The sequence below is a fragment of the Vitis vinifera genome, chromosome 6, assembly GCF_030704535.1.
Source record: "Vitis vinifera cultivar Pinot Noir 40024 chromosome 6, ASM3070453v1".
Classification (NCBI taxonomy): Eukaryota; Viridiplantae; Streptophyta; class Magnoliopsida; order Vitales; family Vitaceae; genus Vitis; species Vitis vinifera.
Window position 1 is genome coordinate 22,448,054 of NC_081810.1, and position 16,574 is coordinate 22,464,627.

General features: G+C 35.5%; 2 protein-coding genes across 3 annotated transcripts; one reads left to right on the forward strand and one right to left on the reverse strand.

The window, feature by feature from the left end:
- Window positions 1-157: 157 nt before the first annotated feature.
- LOC100854602 (neutral/alkaline invertase 3, chloroplastic) lies at window positions 158-10,643 on the forward strand. Of its 2 annotated transcripts, XM_010653412.3 has the most exons (8): window positions 192-367; window positions 1,131-1,181; window positions 1,352-2,066; window positions 5,704-5,869; window positions 6,248-6,459; window positions 8,088-8,581; window positions 8,680-8,728; window positions 10,073-10,643. In XM_010653412.3, the coding sequence occupies exons 3-8, from the start codon at window positions 1,395-1,397 to the stop codon at window positions 10,397-10,399; spliced, it is 1,920 nt and encodes a 639-aa protein (XP_010651714.1). In that variant the 5' UTR covers window positions 192-367; window positions 1,131-1,181; window positions 1,352-1,394; the 3' UTR covers window positions 10,400-10,643. The 2 variants fall into 2 exon arrangements, with proteins under 2 accessions (XP_003632264.1, XP_010651714.1); XM_003632216.4 differs by lacking the exon at window positions 1,131-1,181 and having other exon boundaries at window positions 158-367.
- Window positions 10,644-11,217: 574 nt separating this feature from the next.
- Window positions 11,218-16,168, reverse strand: LOC100253402 (uncharacterized). Its single transcript, XM_002266432.5, has 5 exons — window positions 15,738-16,168; window positions 15,330-15,465; window positions 15,122-15,189; window positions 14,958-15,044; window positions 11,218-11,554 (listed from the first exon to the last, which is right to left on the reverse strand). The coding sequence occupies exons 1-5, from the start codon at window positions 16,104-16,106 to the stop codon at window positions 11,474-11,476; spliced, it is 741 nt and encodes a 246-aa protein (XP_002266468.1). The 5' UTR covers window positions 16,107-16,168; the 3' UTR covers window positions 11,218-11,473.
- Window positions 16,169-16,574: the final 406 nt, after the last annotated feature.

Here is a 16,574-nt window from a genome sequence, read left to right on the forward strand (position 1 = left end):
TAGTAACGAGTGTAAATAATTTTCTTATACATATCATAAATTCATTTATTTTATTATTTTATTATTTTATTATTTTTTATTTTACAAAATAAAATTAAAATTTATTTTCTATTCAACTTTGCTTTGAAATTAAACCTTTCCAAACATCGGGTTAGCTAGTAATTGAGTCGAGCAAGCTGTCCAAGTAAGCAAGCAGCCCTAGTTCTAGTAGAGATTGGGGCCGGTTGGGCCGGCTATCTCGGGTTAGGTTGGGATGATAGCTGGGTCCACAAAACGGATTTATAAGTGTTTGTTTGGAACACAGGAGATATTTTCCCGAGAAAAGTCTCCCGAATCGATTCTCAGATCCTCATAATTCATGAGCGAGGTGAGAAGTTTTTTCATGTTTTGATCAAGTAAAACCATCAAATTCAACTTCCTTTCGTACTTCATGACTTCATGACATGATATGGGTCATGCCAACTGAACGAACACTTTCCTAGAGCCTTTCAGGTGCAGATTTTTTCTCCTTTCCCCCTACCTGAACGGCAAGCCGAATAAAACGTTAACCCTCCGTTTGGTTTCTGACAACACTGAGAAGGGAGAAGAAAAGATAAGAAAATAAAATTTTGAATACTATTTTTTTTTATTATTCTTTCATGATGTTTTTGTTTTGAAAGGTAGAAAAAGAAAATTAATCCAAATAATTTCGGGTGTGAGGGTTTTGATTTCTCATTTCTCATGATAAAAATTTCCACTTCCAAACTGAACTTCTGTCCTTCAGTTCCTTTTAGCAACCAAACAGAGCACAAATAGGCATTTTTTTCTCCTTAGGATCTTATTGAAACTTAGTCTAGACAATTTAATAAGCATCTTGGTAGAGTGTTGTCTGGTAAAGCCTTTGCCCCATCAATTCCCATTATTGGAACTTGATTCTTTGACAGAATAAAGTTTCTTTCCTATATAAAACTGTTGATTCTTCCAAAATTCCATTGGCTTTTTCTTTTGCACTTGGGTTCCTGAAGTGAAAATGGTCTTGTTCTTGATAAAAAAAATTATATTTGTTTGCATTTTTTAATGGAATTAGAAACAGTGAGCTGAATTCCAATCCTCCTCTTTGGTCAATTGGTTGACGATGGATCTGAAATTAGGTTTAAATTCCACATGCTCGAGATCAACAAAGAAATCCATTGCAGAAGCAGGTTTTTAAAATCCCATTCAAGTTGAATTCCTATCAAATCCAATTCTATAGTAACGAGCTTTTTACCTATCTGGGTGGAACTGTATGATTTTGCACCAATGATCTCCATCTGCAAGTTTATTATATGTCCTTCTAAAACTTCACGACTTTTAATATATTGGTTTTCTGCAGGTATCTTAAGTAAATTGAGAGGTCATCCCAAGAGATTACAGCGATGGGCACCTCAGAAGCAGTTCTACCATCTTTATCCACGGCAGTTCCTCACCTTTCTCATTCTAAACCATGTTTGAACAGTTTAAACTCAATGCTTCATCTTAAATCTGGTATTAATTCTAGAAGGAAAAGAGCATTAGGATATATGCGATTACTGAACTGTTCAAGAATGTTAAGGAATTGCAGGAGGGTCTATTCAATTCAGGGTATAGATGGTTTTTCCCATGGGAAAACCAAAATTAGCCGTCTAGAGTCTGTAAGTTGCAAGGGCCAACAGGCCGAAAGTGTTAGTGGGATAACTGCAGAGGATGGACATGGCACCATTATTGCACCAAAAATTAAAGAGTTTGAAATGGTTGAACCAATGAGACACGAAAAAGGAGGTTTTGCATCAAATGGTAAGTTTGCTGCTGGAGGAACAATTAATGATACATTAGGAAAGGCCAGCATAGATTCCATTGAAGATGAAGCATGGAACCTACTAAGGGAATCAATTGTTTTCTATTGTGGTTATCCTATCGGAACCATTGCTGCCAATGACCCAAGTAATTCCAGTAGTCTAAACTATGATCAGGTCTTTATTCGTGATTTTATACCTTCTGGCATAGCTTTTCTCTTGAAGGGAGAGTATGATATCGTACGGAGCTTCATCCTTCACACCCTTCAATTGCAGGTACAGTAATAGTCCTCTCCCAATTATCAATTTAACTATAATAGACGGTTACTTGCATCATTTTGGGAATTAGGGTCTTTTTGGTCAGTTATTGTGATGATCATTACTTGTTAAATGATTCTGAAAATAGAAAAACAAATGACTTATTTCTTGAAAAGAAGGGCACATCAGATATTCTCTCTCTCTCTCTCTTGTTTGTCTGTTTGTTTGTTTTGTTTTTGAAATATGAAGAACCTATTTTAGGACCAGTTGTGTTTCCCAGAGAACACATTATTGCTAATTTACTATGTAGCGCTTTCTTTTAAAAACTTTTTCCTAAAATACCACTTTGCACTTGACCGTATCAGGTTTTTCTGTGAATGAGAACTCAGGGAAGCTTTAATCATTTCAATATCTGGTTTCTTCATTATGAAAATGTTCTATTTGCTTTCACTTTCATTTTTTTTAACTTCTTTTTTTTCTGTGCTGGGAAGAAATCTGAGGACTAACTGGGCACAGTACTAGGAAGGAACAACCTACTGATCTTCATACATAATTTCAAGTGCTGTGTGAAAAAGAAACTTCCATGATACATCCTGTAAGTAGAGGCCAATACGGGCTAGGCAGTTAGCAGCAGGATTGACCTTCCTATACTTGTGTCCATTGACTTCCCTTCGAAAATTATATGGAACTCTTGTGTGCAGGCCAAATTGAGCTTTTTTGCATGGGAGGCTTCATGGGGGAGAGTTCTAACCTTGGATCGCTTGCAAAAGAGAGGCTGGGTTATGGCAAATAGATGTTTTCTTTGCCATAAGAGTGAGGAGTCAATTGACCACCTTCTTATCCATTGTGAAAAAACAAGGGAAGTATGGATGGTGTTCCTTTCCTTTTTTGGTGTTTCGTGGGTTTTTCCCCTTTCGGTCAAGGAAACCCTTTTAGGATGGAGGGGCTCTTTTGTGGGAAAGAAGAGGAAGGTGGCGTGGCAATTGAGACCGTTATGCTTGTTTTGGGTTATATGGAAGGCTAGAAATTCAATTGCATTTGAGGATTGTGGGCTGTCCATTCAAAGGCTGAAAGTATCTTTTGTGTATTTATTGTGGTCGGATACCAAATTGTGGATAAAAGATGGTCCTTCGACCTTAATAGAATTTATAGAGTGGGTGTGTATGCGTTAAGGGAGAGGTTTTTTTTTTTTGTTTTGCCTTGTCCTTTGTTGTTTGGGCCCTTTTGTAAGGGGGTAAATTCCTTTATACTGTAATTCGGTGGGTCGCTTCTTTAGCGCCTCTTTGCAATACAATCATATACTTATTGATAAAAAAAAAAATACTTGTGTCTGTTGACCATACAGGTTAGAGAGATTGCTTATGGCTGTTTTAAAACACTGAATAATGGACTACTCTCCCCTCCCATGCTAGCTGACATGAAAAAGATTCCTTAAATTGATGCCCATAAACCAACCTCATAAAAATACGCAGAACAGATTATGTTTTTGGTTGATATTGATGATCAAATTAATTGTAACATTTTAGTAGCTAAGGTCTATATGGTCAGAAAGGTATATGAATCTAGATTCCAACCAAAAAAATCATGTACAATTTGGAGTTTTAAAGAGTAGCATGCTACCAATTTAGTAAAGGGGTGTCAGAACTGATTGTTTTAGCCACTCCTGAGAAGAATAACAATTCTCTCCAGCCCAATGCTCATCTTGGTTCTAGGATATTCTGACCACATACTGCTTATAATCCTTATTGCATATCCCCAATTGATTAGCTCTTAAGTTCTAATGTATAAATTTCTTTGAAAAGATTATCTTATCTTTTAATCATCTATGTCTATTGGTGAGAATTTCTTAGATTCCATCAGTAGCTTGGACAGGGCCTGCAGCAGCATCAGCCTTCTGCAGTATAGTTTCTATTTCTCTGTTTTTCTTATGTTGCCCTCTGGCACACAGTGGTATACATCCTTTGTACTTGGGTTTTGCCCCTTTTCTTTTGGTGCTGTTTTATATAAATTGTTATTTGCCTATGAAAAGAAGATGGGAAACAGAGAAAGATGATCCTACAATAACACAAGCTGATTTTCTCTGAAGTTATCATTGGTTTCCATAGGACATTTTTTTTTCTTTTGTATTTTCAAGAGGGAAAGAACTATGCAAATATAATTAAACTCTGTAAGAGAGAGAGAGAGAGAGAGAGAGAGAGAGAGAGAGAGAGAGAAATAGGAAAGAAACTGTTAACCATGTTGTCAATTGATGGCCCCACATGGACCATATTCCCCATTAAATAAATCCTCCATGTCATTCAGTCTAGGGTCTTTGAGCTCATGGATGTGCTTGATGGTTAATTATATTTTGTCATTCCCAATTCATTTGGTAATTGGTAGACAAGGATGTTAGTTGTTCAAAACTTACAATGCATGATACAAGACATTTTTAACGAGAATTGATATGTGTTGTAATTCCTATGTTATCTTAAGCATATCTTACGATACATAGACAATTCATCATACAATATGTGATACATTCATAATTTTAAAATAAAAAAAAGCATAGCAATTTTATTTTTTTCTTGAAAGTGTTTTTTAATGAACGGTTTAAAATGTATAGTAAGGTTAGAAAGTAATCATAAAAAGGAGAGAGAGGTTAAATACTCTACATGAAAAACTATATTCTAGTTGTGTTGGAAATTCATTAAATCTATTTTAACAGTAAATATGGGAAATTTTTATTTGAATGATATAAATGTTAGACATTAAAAATAATGGTGACTAATAAATAAAAATTTTATGTACTACAATTTTTTTTTTTTTAATTTTTTTTGTTTGGTGGGGAAAGAATGCTGACAAACATGAAAAGTTAGAACTTTGGTGATGACACTAAAGGCATACATATCGACAACACATATAATTCATATTCCTAGTTATGATTTGGATCTAAAAATCATATGTGAAAGTTTAAAAAGTTTATTTTTGTTGATTTTATAAAAAAACCTATGCATTAAGCTCATACTTTGTTAAATTGGATTTTTTAAAACTCTAGTATTCAATGTTTTCATATGGCTTGAAAGAGTTTAACTCTTTAAATCCTAAAAATTGGTTATATGCTACTCTATACTTCATGCTTTCAATATGTATGTGCATGTATGCATATTCTTTCTATTTATTTTTCATTATATAAAAAATCTTTCAATATATGATACAATGTGATACATGATATGGAAAGTTAGAAAAACAATACATGATACAATTTATAAGTTGACAACCATAAACATGACTAGGTGGTGCGAATATTTTGTTAAACCTAATACTCTTAGAAACCAATCTTTTGGTAATAGCCATTGTATGAAGGAAGTGCAACAGGAAAATATGAAATCCTTTTTCCAATTTCCTTGATGATGTTCCATTATCATAGTTAGTGTCTATTTAGATATTTATTCTTTAAACAGGACAATGATTATATTCATTATTTCTTTTGGATTTTAAAACTGAGGTCTCCTTGGGGTTTAGGCAGTGGTTTTAACCCTTACCAAAACTGTTTAAGGAAGACTGGAATATCACATGCGGAAGGCTCCTCTTTGAAGTGTGAATCTTACTTATCTTGTGAAACTTTATTCTTTTAAGTTTTTTGTTCTTCCATTCAGTGAATTCCATTTATTTACAGAGCTGGGAGAAAACCATGGATTGCCATAGTCCTGGACAAGGACTGATGCCTGCCAGTTTCAAGGTGCGCACTGTTCCACTTGATGGTGATGATTCTGCAACTGAAGATGTATTGGATCCTGACTTTGGTGAGGCAGCAATTGGCCGTGTTGCACCCGTTGATTCTGGTAAGCAGATATTCTGTTCAATAAGCTTCTCATTAAAGTATGGTTTACTTTTATGAGTATTTACATTTAAATTCTTCTCATTTTAGTTGCTGAGAAACCAGAGTGAAAGGAAAAGATAATGTAACCTTGCAATTTCTAATCTTATGTTTTTTTATGATCATGAAAATGAAAATGAAAATAATAATAATAATAATAATAATAATAACCAATAGACTTGTTTCCAATTATTGGCCTTTTAATTTTATTTTTTTTTCATTTCTTATGAGCCAAACAGCAGAAAATGTAACATTACAATTTTTTCTTTATATTTTTCTCAGTTTCCCAACAACCAAATAGAGGTTCAGTTAGTTTTCCTTCAACTTGTAAGTTCAATTTCAGGGTTGTGGTGGATTATATTGCTGCGAGCATATGGAAAATGTTCTGGAGATCTTTCAGTTCAGGAGAGATTTGATGTGCAAACTGGAATCAAGATGATTTTAAAGTTATGCCTTGCTGATGGTTTTGATATGTTTCCAACTTTATTGGTGACGGATGGTTCTTGCATGATAGATCGCCGCATGGGAATTCATGGCCATCCTTTAGAAATTCAGGTATGTACATGCATTCGTAACAGTCCATCTGTGCCTTCTTTCCAATCAGTTTCTTTTGTTCCCCTATCATCTAACAATTTGTTGCATTTCAAATGTCATTTAAAAGAGAAGGGCTTCTCACCAATTACTTTTTTACCTATACAATTATATATCAAGAAGATGTGGTGCTTCCCTTAATTTCATTTTTTCTCCTCCTTTCCTCTTCTTTTCTTTTGTTTTGAGGCGAAAAACTTAATGAACCTTTCTAATTTCATCAGCAGTCGCTACCCCATAATTACTGATCTGCCTATCTAGGGATGGTACAGTTGGATTGCTGAGTTTTCATTTGAAAGAATTTCATGTAATATACAGTCATAAAAAGATGCTAAAATTCAGAGACTGCCGAAAAACAAACCCCCTCCCCCTCCCTTAAATACCCTCCAATCTGTCCCATGGTTTAAAATATCCATTTCATGGCTCCCCTACAACTTCTCAATATCCATATTGTTGGCTCCAATACAACTTATTACAGCTTCATATTAGTTGTTACACCTGATACATAAATTGACAGGTAAAAGATACCAACAATTTTGGGGAATAAAATTGTAAGATCTTAAAAATAATTAGAAAAATGTGGCACATATTGGCAAAATGATATGGGTAAAATTGTAGCTTTGGCACATCTAAGGTGAGAATTTAGTTCATTACATACACAATTGGGTAGCTCTTTGTGCTACAACATAAGGTTTTACATTAGCTTTTAAATATTTGACTACTCATGTTGAAGAAGAGGCTTCATAGTAAATGTTGCTGAACAGTGAAACACAAGCAGTTTATGTACCCAAGAAATGCATTGATAATTGTTTGTTCCTACCTAATTGCTCAAGTGGATCAACGTCTAGATCCACATTCAAAACTTTGATTTAGTTATTATCATCTTTCCAACATGTCAAGGGCTGTAGTTCTATTTGATTGCACTATAAAGAAAGAATTTCTTGTGTACCCCGTCTATATGTGGTCATCTAATTGCATAGTTTGTTCTAGTTGCATTTTGTGAGAGTTGGCTTGTGTAATTGGGTAAACTGACAGTTACAGTTATTGAGGACTAATTCTCTACAAAAATCTTCTGGTGATTTCACCAGTTAGTTGGACTTCTACCCAAGTTAAGACTTAGTTATGCAAACATCATCTTGATACAAGAACTTCCTTGATCCTCTTTGACCAAGAACCTGTCCCAGGATATCGGTGAAAATATTGAAAGAACGGTTACCTTTAAAAGTAGTTGTCTGACAAAGTAATTGTCAAATTTGAAAAGAACAATTACCTTTAAAAGTAGTTGTCTGACCCACTAATTGTTAAATTTGAAAAGAACAGTTACTTTAGAAGTAGTTGTCTGACACTAAATATCAAATCTGAAGCATATTGATGGAAGGTTTTCATTATTCTAGAAGGTGATGAAAATTAAGGTGAAATTTAATGGATATTACAAATATCTAATGGTTTGCAAAAAGGTGAAGTGCAATTAGGTATAGAAGCCATTTTTACTTGTGTGTGAAAAAGCTAAAGCTCCATGTTTCTCACATATTTTTCTTTTGACACAGAAAGACAAATTATAAATTTTGTCCAAAATGTTGCATGCTTTTTTGTAGGCACTGTTTTATTCAGCATTACTTTGTGCACGAGAGATGCTTGCTCCTGAGGATGGATCATCTGCCCTCATCCGAGCACTTAATAATCGTGTAGTTGCATTGTCATTCCACATCAGGGAATATTATTGGATTGACATGAGAAAACTCAATGAAATTTACCGTTACAAAACAGAGGAGTACTCATATGATGCAGTTAACAAGTTCAATATCTACCCGGATCAGATTCCTCCCTGGCTGGTGGAATGGATGCCCAGTAAAGGAGGCTATTTAATCGGGAACTTGCAACCAGCACATATGGACTTCCGTTTCTTTTCTCTTGGAAACCTGTGGTCTATTGTAAGCAGTCTTGCGACAACGGATCAGTCACATGCCATGTTGGATCTTATTGAAGCGAAATGGTCAGAACTAGTGGCAGATATGCCGTTCAAGATTTGTTATCCTGCATTTGAAGGTCAGGAATGGCGAATCACCACAGGCAGTGATCCCAAGAACACGTAATGCCTCTATCTTGATGGTTATGATGCTCTCTTATTATATACTTTTCATTCTCCTGTATTATTCCTATAAACTCTTCCTTTATTATTTGGTGCAGTCCTTGGTCATACCATAATGGAGGCTCGTGGCCAACTTTGCTCTGGCAGGTTAGTTAGGTGCTTCTGAATTTCAATGAATATTGCCATTATTGTGCTGCAGCTTGATTCCATACCATGATGTTAAGTTGTTAACTATGTGCAACTTTGTTCACATTGATATGGCTTAGTGATAAGCCAGAACCTAATTGACTTTGGTCAGTTCTTTAAATTTCAACCTAGGACTAAATCTGATGCAAAACTGATAAATATAATTGTCAATTCAGAGCTGGTAAGTATTGCAAATAGTGGGGTCATTCACCATTATTTTTTAATGCAGACTTAACTTTAATTAATGGATTTTGAAGAATTCAAATAATAATAATAATAATATAAATAAATCAGTCATGAGGCTGTTTTGTCTCACTTTAAAATGAAGGGTCCTTATGGAGGAACCCTCTTGCATCTTTTCCCTACAAATAATTAGGGGTGAAGCCACCAGAATTGCATTAGTTATATCTAAGTTCAGTTCTGGGGTGAGTTGGTTTATCCGATCTTTTGACCCAAAACCACCCTGAATTTATTAGTTAATTAGTTAAACTAGACTAAGAAGTGTGCCTATATCCCAATCATGCACCAAAGCAAGCTAGTCAGGTTGGTTCAGTTCTTGGGTTTATCCTGCTTGAGTTGCCTACAAAATTTGTACAGTGCCATCTTATCACCAGTTTGTGTAAATTTTATATAGCACCTTTTTAACAGGTTTCTTTCTAATGCTTCTACTAAATGACCATGTAATCTTTGCCATAGTGACTGTCTTCCACTGCATAAATCATAAATAACCCCCCCGTTATTCACTGCATCCCCTTCTAGTTTATTTATCTTCTGTTCTATACACTCTGTGTTAAGTAGTTTGAGCTCTAAAATGATAAGATGCCAAATTGATGTTTTATTTTTCGTCTTAGAATGAATGATGAATTCATACATCTTATCAGAACTTTTTAAAGGTTGAAATTCTCAGTTGGCACGGTTACTGATTGTGTTATATGTGATGTTCCTTATTAATATTAAGTTGGAAAATATCAAGAAAATGAAGATTTTTACATGATGCATTGGAGATTATGTCTCATTGAGCTTGATGTGGGTGAGGTGTTGCCCAACCATACAAAAAAAAATATTTAGGTGTATCAGAACAAGCACAAGTTAAAGTAATATATAACTTGGCTCTTCAATTTGTGAATTTAAGAGGTCCTATTCTTGTAACATAGCCAAGAAAAATTATGAAAGAGGTTGTTCCTTGTAATAGAAGATCACTTTATTTGGAGCGATTACATCAGGAGCCTAACACCACTAAAGCATGTGTGTTGTTCATGATTTTCTCCTTTCATCAAATAATATGGTTATCGGGGCTTGTTTCAGCTCACTGTGGCTTGCATAAAGATGAACAGACCCGAAATTGCTGAAAAAGCTGTTAAAATTGCCGAGAAACGCATATCTAGAGACAAGTGGCCTGAATATTACGACACCAAACAAGGCAGATTCATTGGGAAACAGGCACGCCTGTTTCAGACCTGGTCAATTGCAGGATATCTCGTCTCAAAGCTCCTCCTTGCCAACCCGGATGCTGCAAACATTCTTGTAAACAGAGAGGATTCAGACCTTGTAAGTGCCTTTTCTAGCATGCTTAGTGCCAACCCAAGGAGGAAACGCGACTGGAAAGGATTAAAACAGAAGTTCATAGTCTGAACTTCTATTAGGGAGGCCTCAATGTGAAGTGGATTATCCAAGCATCTGGGTCTTTGTCTATATTAGACATGTTTTGCTGAGCAGGGTTTGTATGTTTATTTTCATAGCATTCATCGAATAAACCACATTAATTGCTTATGCTTTGTCTAATCTGAGTCCGTAACTCAACTTTCAGAGGAATTCAGTTGATGTAAAAATATATATAAAAAATAAAAAAATCATGTTTCTCATGATGTATTATTAAGGAATGGCTTCTAGACTAGTTTCATATGAACCCATGCTATTTGACTTGTTTTCAAAATCCTTTCCCTGTTCCTGGGGCCCCAACAAATTCTGGAGAAAGTTATATCTTCACTAAGTGCTGTCGGAATATCTCAGTAACAAACAGAACTTTATGCAGAAAAAAGCTTCTTAAAATGATGCTGAATCAGCTGCTTGTTGGTGAGGTTCCTTTTGCCCTTTGGGTTGTGGACCATATTTTTCAAAGGTTTAGTAGGTTAATCAGAACTGCTTTTGTGAAGGGCTTCATTGTTTCATCAATCTGGAAGACTGCTGGTTGACTAGTATTTCTTTTCCAGAGCACAGACCACTATACAAATTTGGACCATATTCTTATATCTTAAGCAACTCGGACAAAGCTCATTCTGGCAAAAAAAAACCTTAAATGTACCTTGTGAGATCGAAATTTTTTTAAAGGAAATTCATGAAGAGTCCGTTTGGAAGTGTTAAAACAATGCAGAGAATCTGTAAAGAATATAGACCGAAGTCATTGGATGGATCTATAGCTGATTCAAATAGTGAGCAATTTTCCATAAGAGTGTTCCTGAACTCAAACTTATTGATAAATTAAGCAATAAAACATTGCCCATCTTCAATACAGGGTACATCTTTCTGTTCAAGAGTTTTGCAACTCATAGCATATTTTTACAGCAAGAAAAGAAAGAAATACAATTATGCAGTTGGATAATGTTGCTTAAATGTTGTTCAGCATGAATTTTCTTCCTTTTCTTTTCCTTTTTCCCTCCCTTAAGGATCAACCCAGGCCACATGAAAAAATTAAATTTGCAGCCACAGCTAAGAATCCAAAAGATGACTGTTCTCTGCCAAAATGCTGTCTAATAATGATTCACAAGCATCTTCAAGTAAATCCAGAACCTGCCATTTGCATAAACTGAATATCAACTAAAAGTCCTCCATTATTCTAGAAAACCAAATCACACAATTTGGGGGAATCTGATCATAAAAATTAGTAAATCTTGAGCTGGGAGAATAAACATCATGGTATCAGCACTCAGTTTTGTTTTAGAACAATCAAGAAATTCAGAAATTGTGAGTCCAGTAGGGACAAGTATTATTTTGTGTTCCACAAAAAAGGCTGTGGAGTCTAGAATCACTTTATGTGAACTTACATAAAGACAGGAGGTTAAAGGATATAAATGGAATGCAACTGGGGTTACCTAAAGGGATAGTAAAAAGATGAAAGGATGAGGGAAATAGAATCAAATGATTATGTCTTACGGGAAATGGACTTGATGGCATCAATAAAGGAGTTATATGGTCATATAGCAGACACAACAAGGAAATGAGAAATGTCAACGAAATTGGAAGGCAGGGAAGTGAGAAAACCAGTAGAATCAAATGGTTATGTCATATGGGAAATGGACTTGATGGCATCAATAAAGAGTTATATGGTCATATAGCAGACACAACAAGGAAATGAGAAATTGATGGCATCAATAAAGGGTTATATGGTCATATAGCAGACACACTAAGGAAATGAGAAATGTCAATGAAATTGGAAGGCAGGGAAGTGAGAAAACCTGAGGAGAGATGAAAAGAGATGGAGCGAACTGATGAAACAGGAGCTTTTCTTTCTTCCCGCACCCCCACCAACCACCCCCCCCCGCCCCGCCTGTCTCAAAGGGAGTTCAACAACAATGTCAAAACAGTAGTTCTAGTCAGACTATTTTGCAAGTCATTTCTGCAGAAGAAGATACATCTCACACAATTTGTGGCTGTATTTAAAAGGAGTCTCTTTTCAAGTGTAAAAAAATATGATTTGATGCCAAGCATTGATGAATGCAGCAGCAGACGGATCACCAACTGCTAACTGTGCACACATGGCAGCCTCTTGGTGCTACCCCTTTTTCAAGGAAATTAGTATCTTATACCTACCCAAAGCTTAACCAAGAAAAGGATTCTGCAAGTTAAGACCTTGGCTCTTTGATATTTAGAGCATTTTGGCTCCTAATTGGATGGATTAGGTAATACCATAGACACAGAGATTTCAGCTCTTGGGAAGGCATAAAAATCCACAGGATGGGGTTCAAAGACTAATGTTATATTTATTTCCAGGAAAAGTACAAAGGAAAAAAATGTTAAGGAAAATGATTTTCTCATGTTTGGTTTATCATGGAAAATATGAAAGAAAATCACATACAATTAAAATTACTTAAAAACTTATACATTATTAAATTAGTTAATCTTTATATAGAAGAGGACAAATAAGTGAAATGAGGTTGAAGTAGCATGTAAAAATATTTTATTCACTTTAATCTATTTTTTATTTTCCTTTAACTTTTTCTTTCCTTCCATTTTTTTCTCTTTATTTTCTTTTTCTCAAATTTCCAAGAACCAAATATAGGGTAAATCAAACAGGTGTTTCCTAATGGTGGGTAGCTGGGTACCATGGCTGTTTGGTTTCCTGGTCTTATGGGAACACAACTGGCAAGACATGTAATCTGGTGTCTTCAATGGGGGTGTGCATTTTTTGAGGAAAAGTATGCATTTTTACAGTACACATTTTCCTTTCTGGATTTTTTAGGGCAGATGGGAAGTACATTTTCTGTATTCATCTCATCTTGAGGTACTTTTGCATTAGGTGTCATTGTCATCAGGAAAAATCCAAATCAAATAGAAAGGGTCAACTGTTTAGATTTTTGACCAATCAAATGTTAGGCAGCATGCAAAGATGAATGTACAACGGCAACACCTTGTCATCTCCCCAAACCAACCCCTTGATTGGTTTGAGTCTAATTGTGAGATGGGATTCCAAAATGTCTCCCAAAATCCCTTGTTTTAGCAACAGACATTGTTCCCAAATTAAAATAAAAATGGCTCCTATGGCAAAATTGTTGTCTGTTGGTAACCACGTTAGAGGTTGGGAGAAGATGATGGAGATCATTGAAGATGGGGTGGATGGTGGTTAAATCTGCTTGTTTTTAGATAAGCAAACAAAAATAATATTAACAATGTCAATCACAAAAGGGCACACTATTTTTTTTTTATAAGTAAACACACAGAGAAAAAATATATTAGAAAAAATGGCACCTTAAGGCTGACCCAAAAGCATACCCCCATACAAGAGGTGCCAAAAAGCAAGAACAAAAAGAAGAGGGGATGCATACAAGGGCACAATATAGTACACGGGATGCATACAAGGTGCACCAAACAATGATAAAAGGAGAAAAGAATAAAAAACTTCCCTCCTACTATCTAAAACCCAACCAATAGAGAACAAATTCAACTCACATCCATGGACCTTCCAGTCCACAACAAAAAAGTGCACAAGAACAACATTTTGAGAGCCTGATCCAACTGCTCTAAATCTGAGAAAGCAGAGTATGAATGATCATCGATGGTGTCATTAGGACAGTGTAGATTCAGGACAATGGTCTCACACCATTGTTCTCTCTCTCAACCCACCACCCCCCTGCGCTCCAAGGGGACTTCCCACTTTGGCTTCTTTTAAACACTATGTCTAGTTTTGCCAAATTGAAATGAAAACTAATAGTTAGATCCAAGGTGCTTTGCATTGTTGGATTAGTTGAAGATGGGCAGGTGGGCATCATGGTTGAGGCTTAATTAAGAAAGCCCTTTTTGGCTTAGTTAAAAAGTGAATGAAGAAAGGTTCACAAGAGTTAACTTGCTTATCTTAGGAGGTGGTCTATTAAAGCCTGTATAAGATAGGAGAGACAATAAGAGAAGGGAACTGTTCAATCAAACTCCAGCTTTGAGACTTGGTAAAGACCAACCTAGTGCTGAGTTTCTTTGTGACCTTTTACTAAATGAAAGATCTTGCAGTGTTATCTAGATCTACAAAATTGCTAAATCGAAACTTTTATGGTCTTAGGCTGAAATTTGAAAATGGTAACAATCTCATCATGGTCGAGCAGTTGAGTTTCTACAAACTATTTAGATCCTAATTTTGCAGAAATCATGGTGATGATTCCATGAATTTTATGTCTGGTTCTGATTAACAAAAACTTCCAGTTTCTTCAATGCAAACTGCATATCAGTTGACATTTCATACATGAAGAATGGCTAAGTACCATTTAATGTTGAAGCCTTAGGACCTCATGACATGGCAATAACTGTCATCATGAAACTATGCTTGTTGTTTCCATGAGATGTGTCACAGACAGAAACTTTTGTTATGATTGCTGTATACCATAATAATTATGATATGATATTTTATTTCATCCCAAACATGCGCAAAAATGTGCTGTCTCCCACCTTACTTCCTATATTGCAAATCATATGGCAGATTATACATTACCTTCTCAAAACCTTGCGGTCCCCCGTAGTAAGGATCTGGGACTTCAGTTTCATCATGTTTCTTACAATAGGAACACATTAACTTGACCTGCAAGGTGAATATTCCTATGAGCCCAAAAATCAAAAGTTACAACTTACAGCTGCACTAAAGAAAACCCTCCTAACCTTTTTATGTGCATCAGCAGGGAGGGTTTCTCTAAATCTCCACCTATCAAAAGCCTCCATTATATCATCTACAAGCAACATCAACACCAAAAGAAATAATTAATAAAAAAAAAACCAATTACAAGAATGAAAAGACACCAGAGCACCATCCAGTTTGATTCAAACCCAAGCAGTCACCAACTTGAATACCCTCTTAATCTTTTCCCACCTCTATTTTGCTTGTCCATTGCAAGGATGAGATCAAAATCTCTAAAATCAGATGGCTGGATTGGCCTTGAGATGGAAGTTATCTCAATCCCACGCCTTTTTGAAGCAGCCCTCATTCTTGGGTCCGCTAGATTACCCTTCAACAACAATAAAAACATCACAAATCAGAGTCTCATCCAACGCAGTAACAGTTTCAAGGGCACAGATATAATCCTAATGCTCTGTTTAATTACCTAGAAAGTATGAGGAAAAGAACAAATATTAGACATTGATCATGTAATATGGGACCCCAGCAAACACACGACTCCCACTCAATGGAAACCAATACAACCATCGGTCTCTCATTCCATATGAGTTTACCACAATTCAGGAACAAGAACAACATAAAACATAAAAATTACCAATATACCTCGTGATAATTAATGGTGCCAGCAGAATCAATTTTGAACTTGGAATCCAGCCCTCTCTTCTTGACAGCATCAGTGAAGACACCCTCAGCAGCTGGGCTTCTGCAGATGTTGCCAAGGCACACAAAGAGGACAGAGAAGGGCTTGGACTGTGTGTCAATGGATGGCCCAGAAGCCATTGATGCAGATGCAAACACCACAGGGGAAGATGGAATGGTGGGTCTGTGGAGACACAGAGTTGGGTTAGGGTTTTGGAGAGATGGGCGTGGAAGAAGGGGAGAGAATGATGGGTAGTTTAGAGAGAGAAAACGAGGGAGGTGGCAAAATGGTAAATTAGGATGGGCTGCCACTCTGCTGTACAAGGTCCTCATGCTATTGCTCCCTGTCCTCCTGCCTTCTGAAAATCCGGTGTTGCTTTGGATATGAAATGTGGGTTTTGTTTTTATTTTTTATTTTTTATTTTATTCTTATCCTTTTTTCTTCTTTTTTATCTGTCTCAATTGGGGTTTTTAAAACCCGGTTCACATTTTTCAAATTAATAACATTAAATTGAAAAACTAAAACCGTCAAGAAATCATCCAAAAATCATAAGGAAAAAATTTTAAAAACATAATTAAAGAAAAAAAACATTTATTTCTCTACTTTAAAAAATGATAAAATAAAAATATATTCTAACAACAATTTAAAGTGTGTTTGATAGTGATTCTGTCGAATGTTTTTACTTTTTTTAACACTTAAATAATAAAATTTTTCAAGTGTTAAAAATATTAAAAACGCTTTCTAAAATCACTATAGATTCTTAGTTATTTAAAAATTCTTTAATTAAAAGAGCTTTATAA

Coding starts and splice junctions, on each gene's coding strand:
- LOC100253402 (XM_002266432.5), bottom strand. CDS start 16,106: ATGAGGACCTTGTACAGCAGAGTGGCAGCCCATCCTAATTTACCATTT. Junction 15,466..15,737: donor GCACCATTAATTATCACGAG/GTATATTGGTAA, acceptor TTGTTGTTGAAG/GGTAATCTAGCGGACCCAAG. Junction 15,045..15,121: donor CTGCTGATGCACATAAAAAG/GTTAGGAGGGTT, acceptor TTCACCTTGCAG/GTCAAGTTAATGTGTTCCTA.
- LOC100854602 (XM_003632216.4), top strand. CDS start 1,395: ATGGGCACCTCAGAAGCAGTTCTACCATCTTTATCCACGGCAGTTCCT. Junction 5,870..6,247: donor TGTTGCACCCGTTGATTCTG/GTAAGCAGATAT, acceptor GTTCAATTTCAG/GGTTGTGGTGGATTATATTG. Junction 8,582..8,679: donor GGCAGTGATCCCAAGAACAC/GTAATGCCTCTA, acceptor TATTTGGTGCAG/TCCTTGGTCATACCATAATG.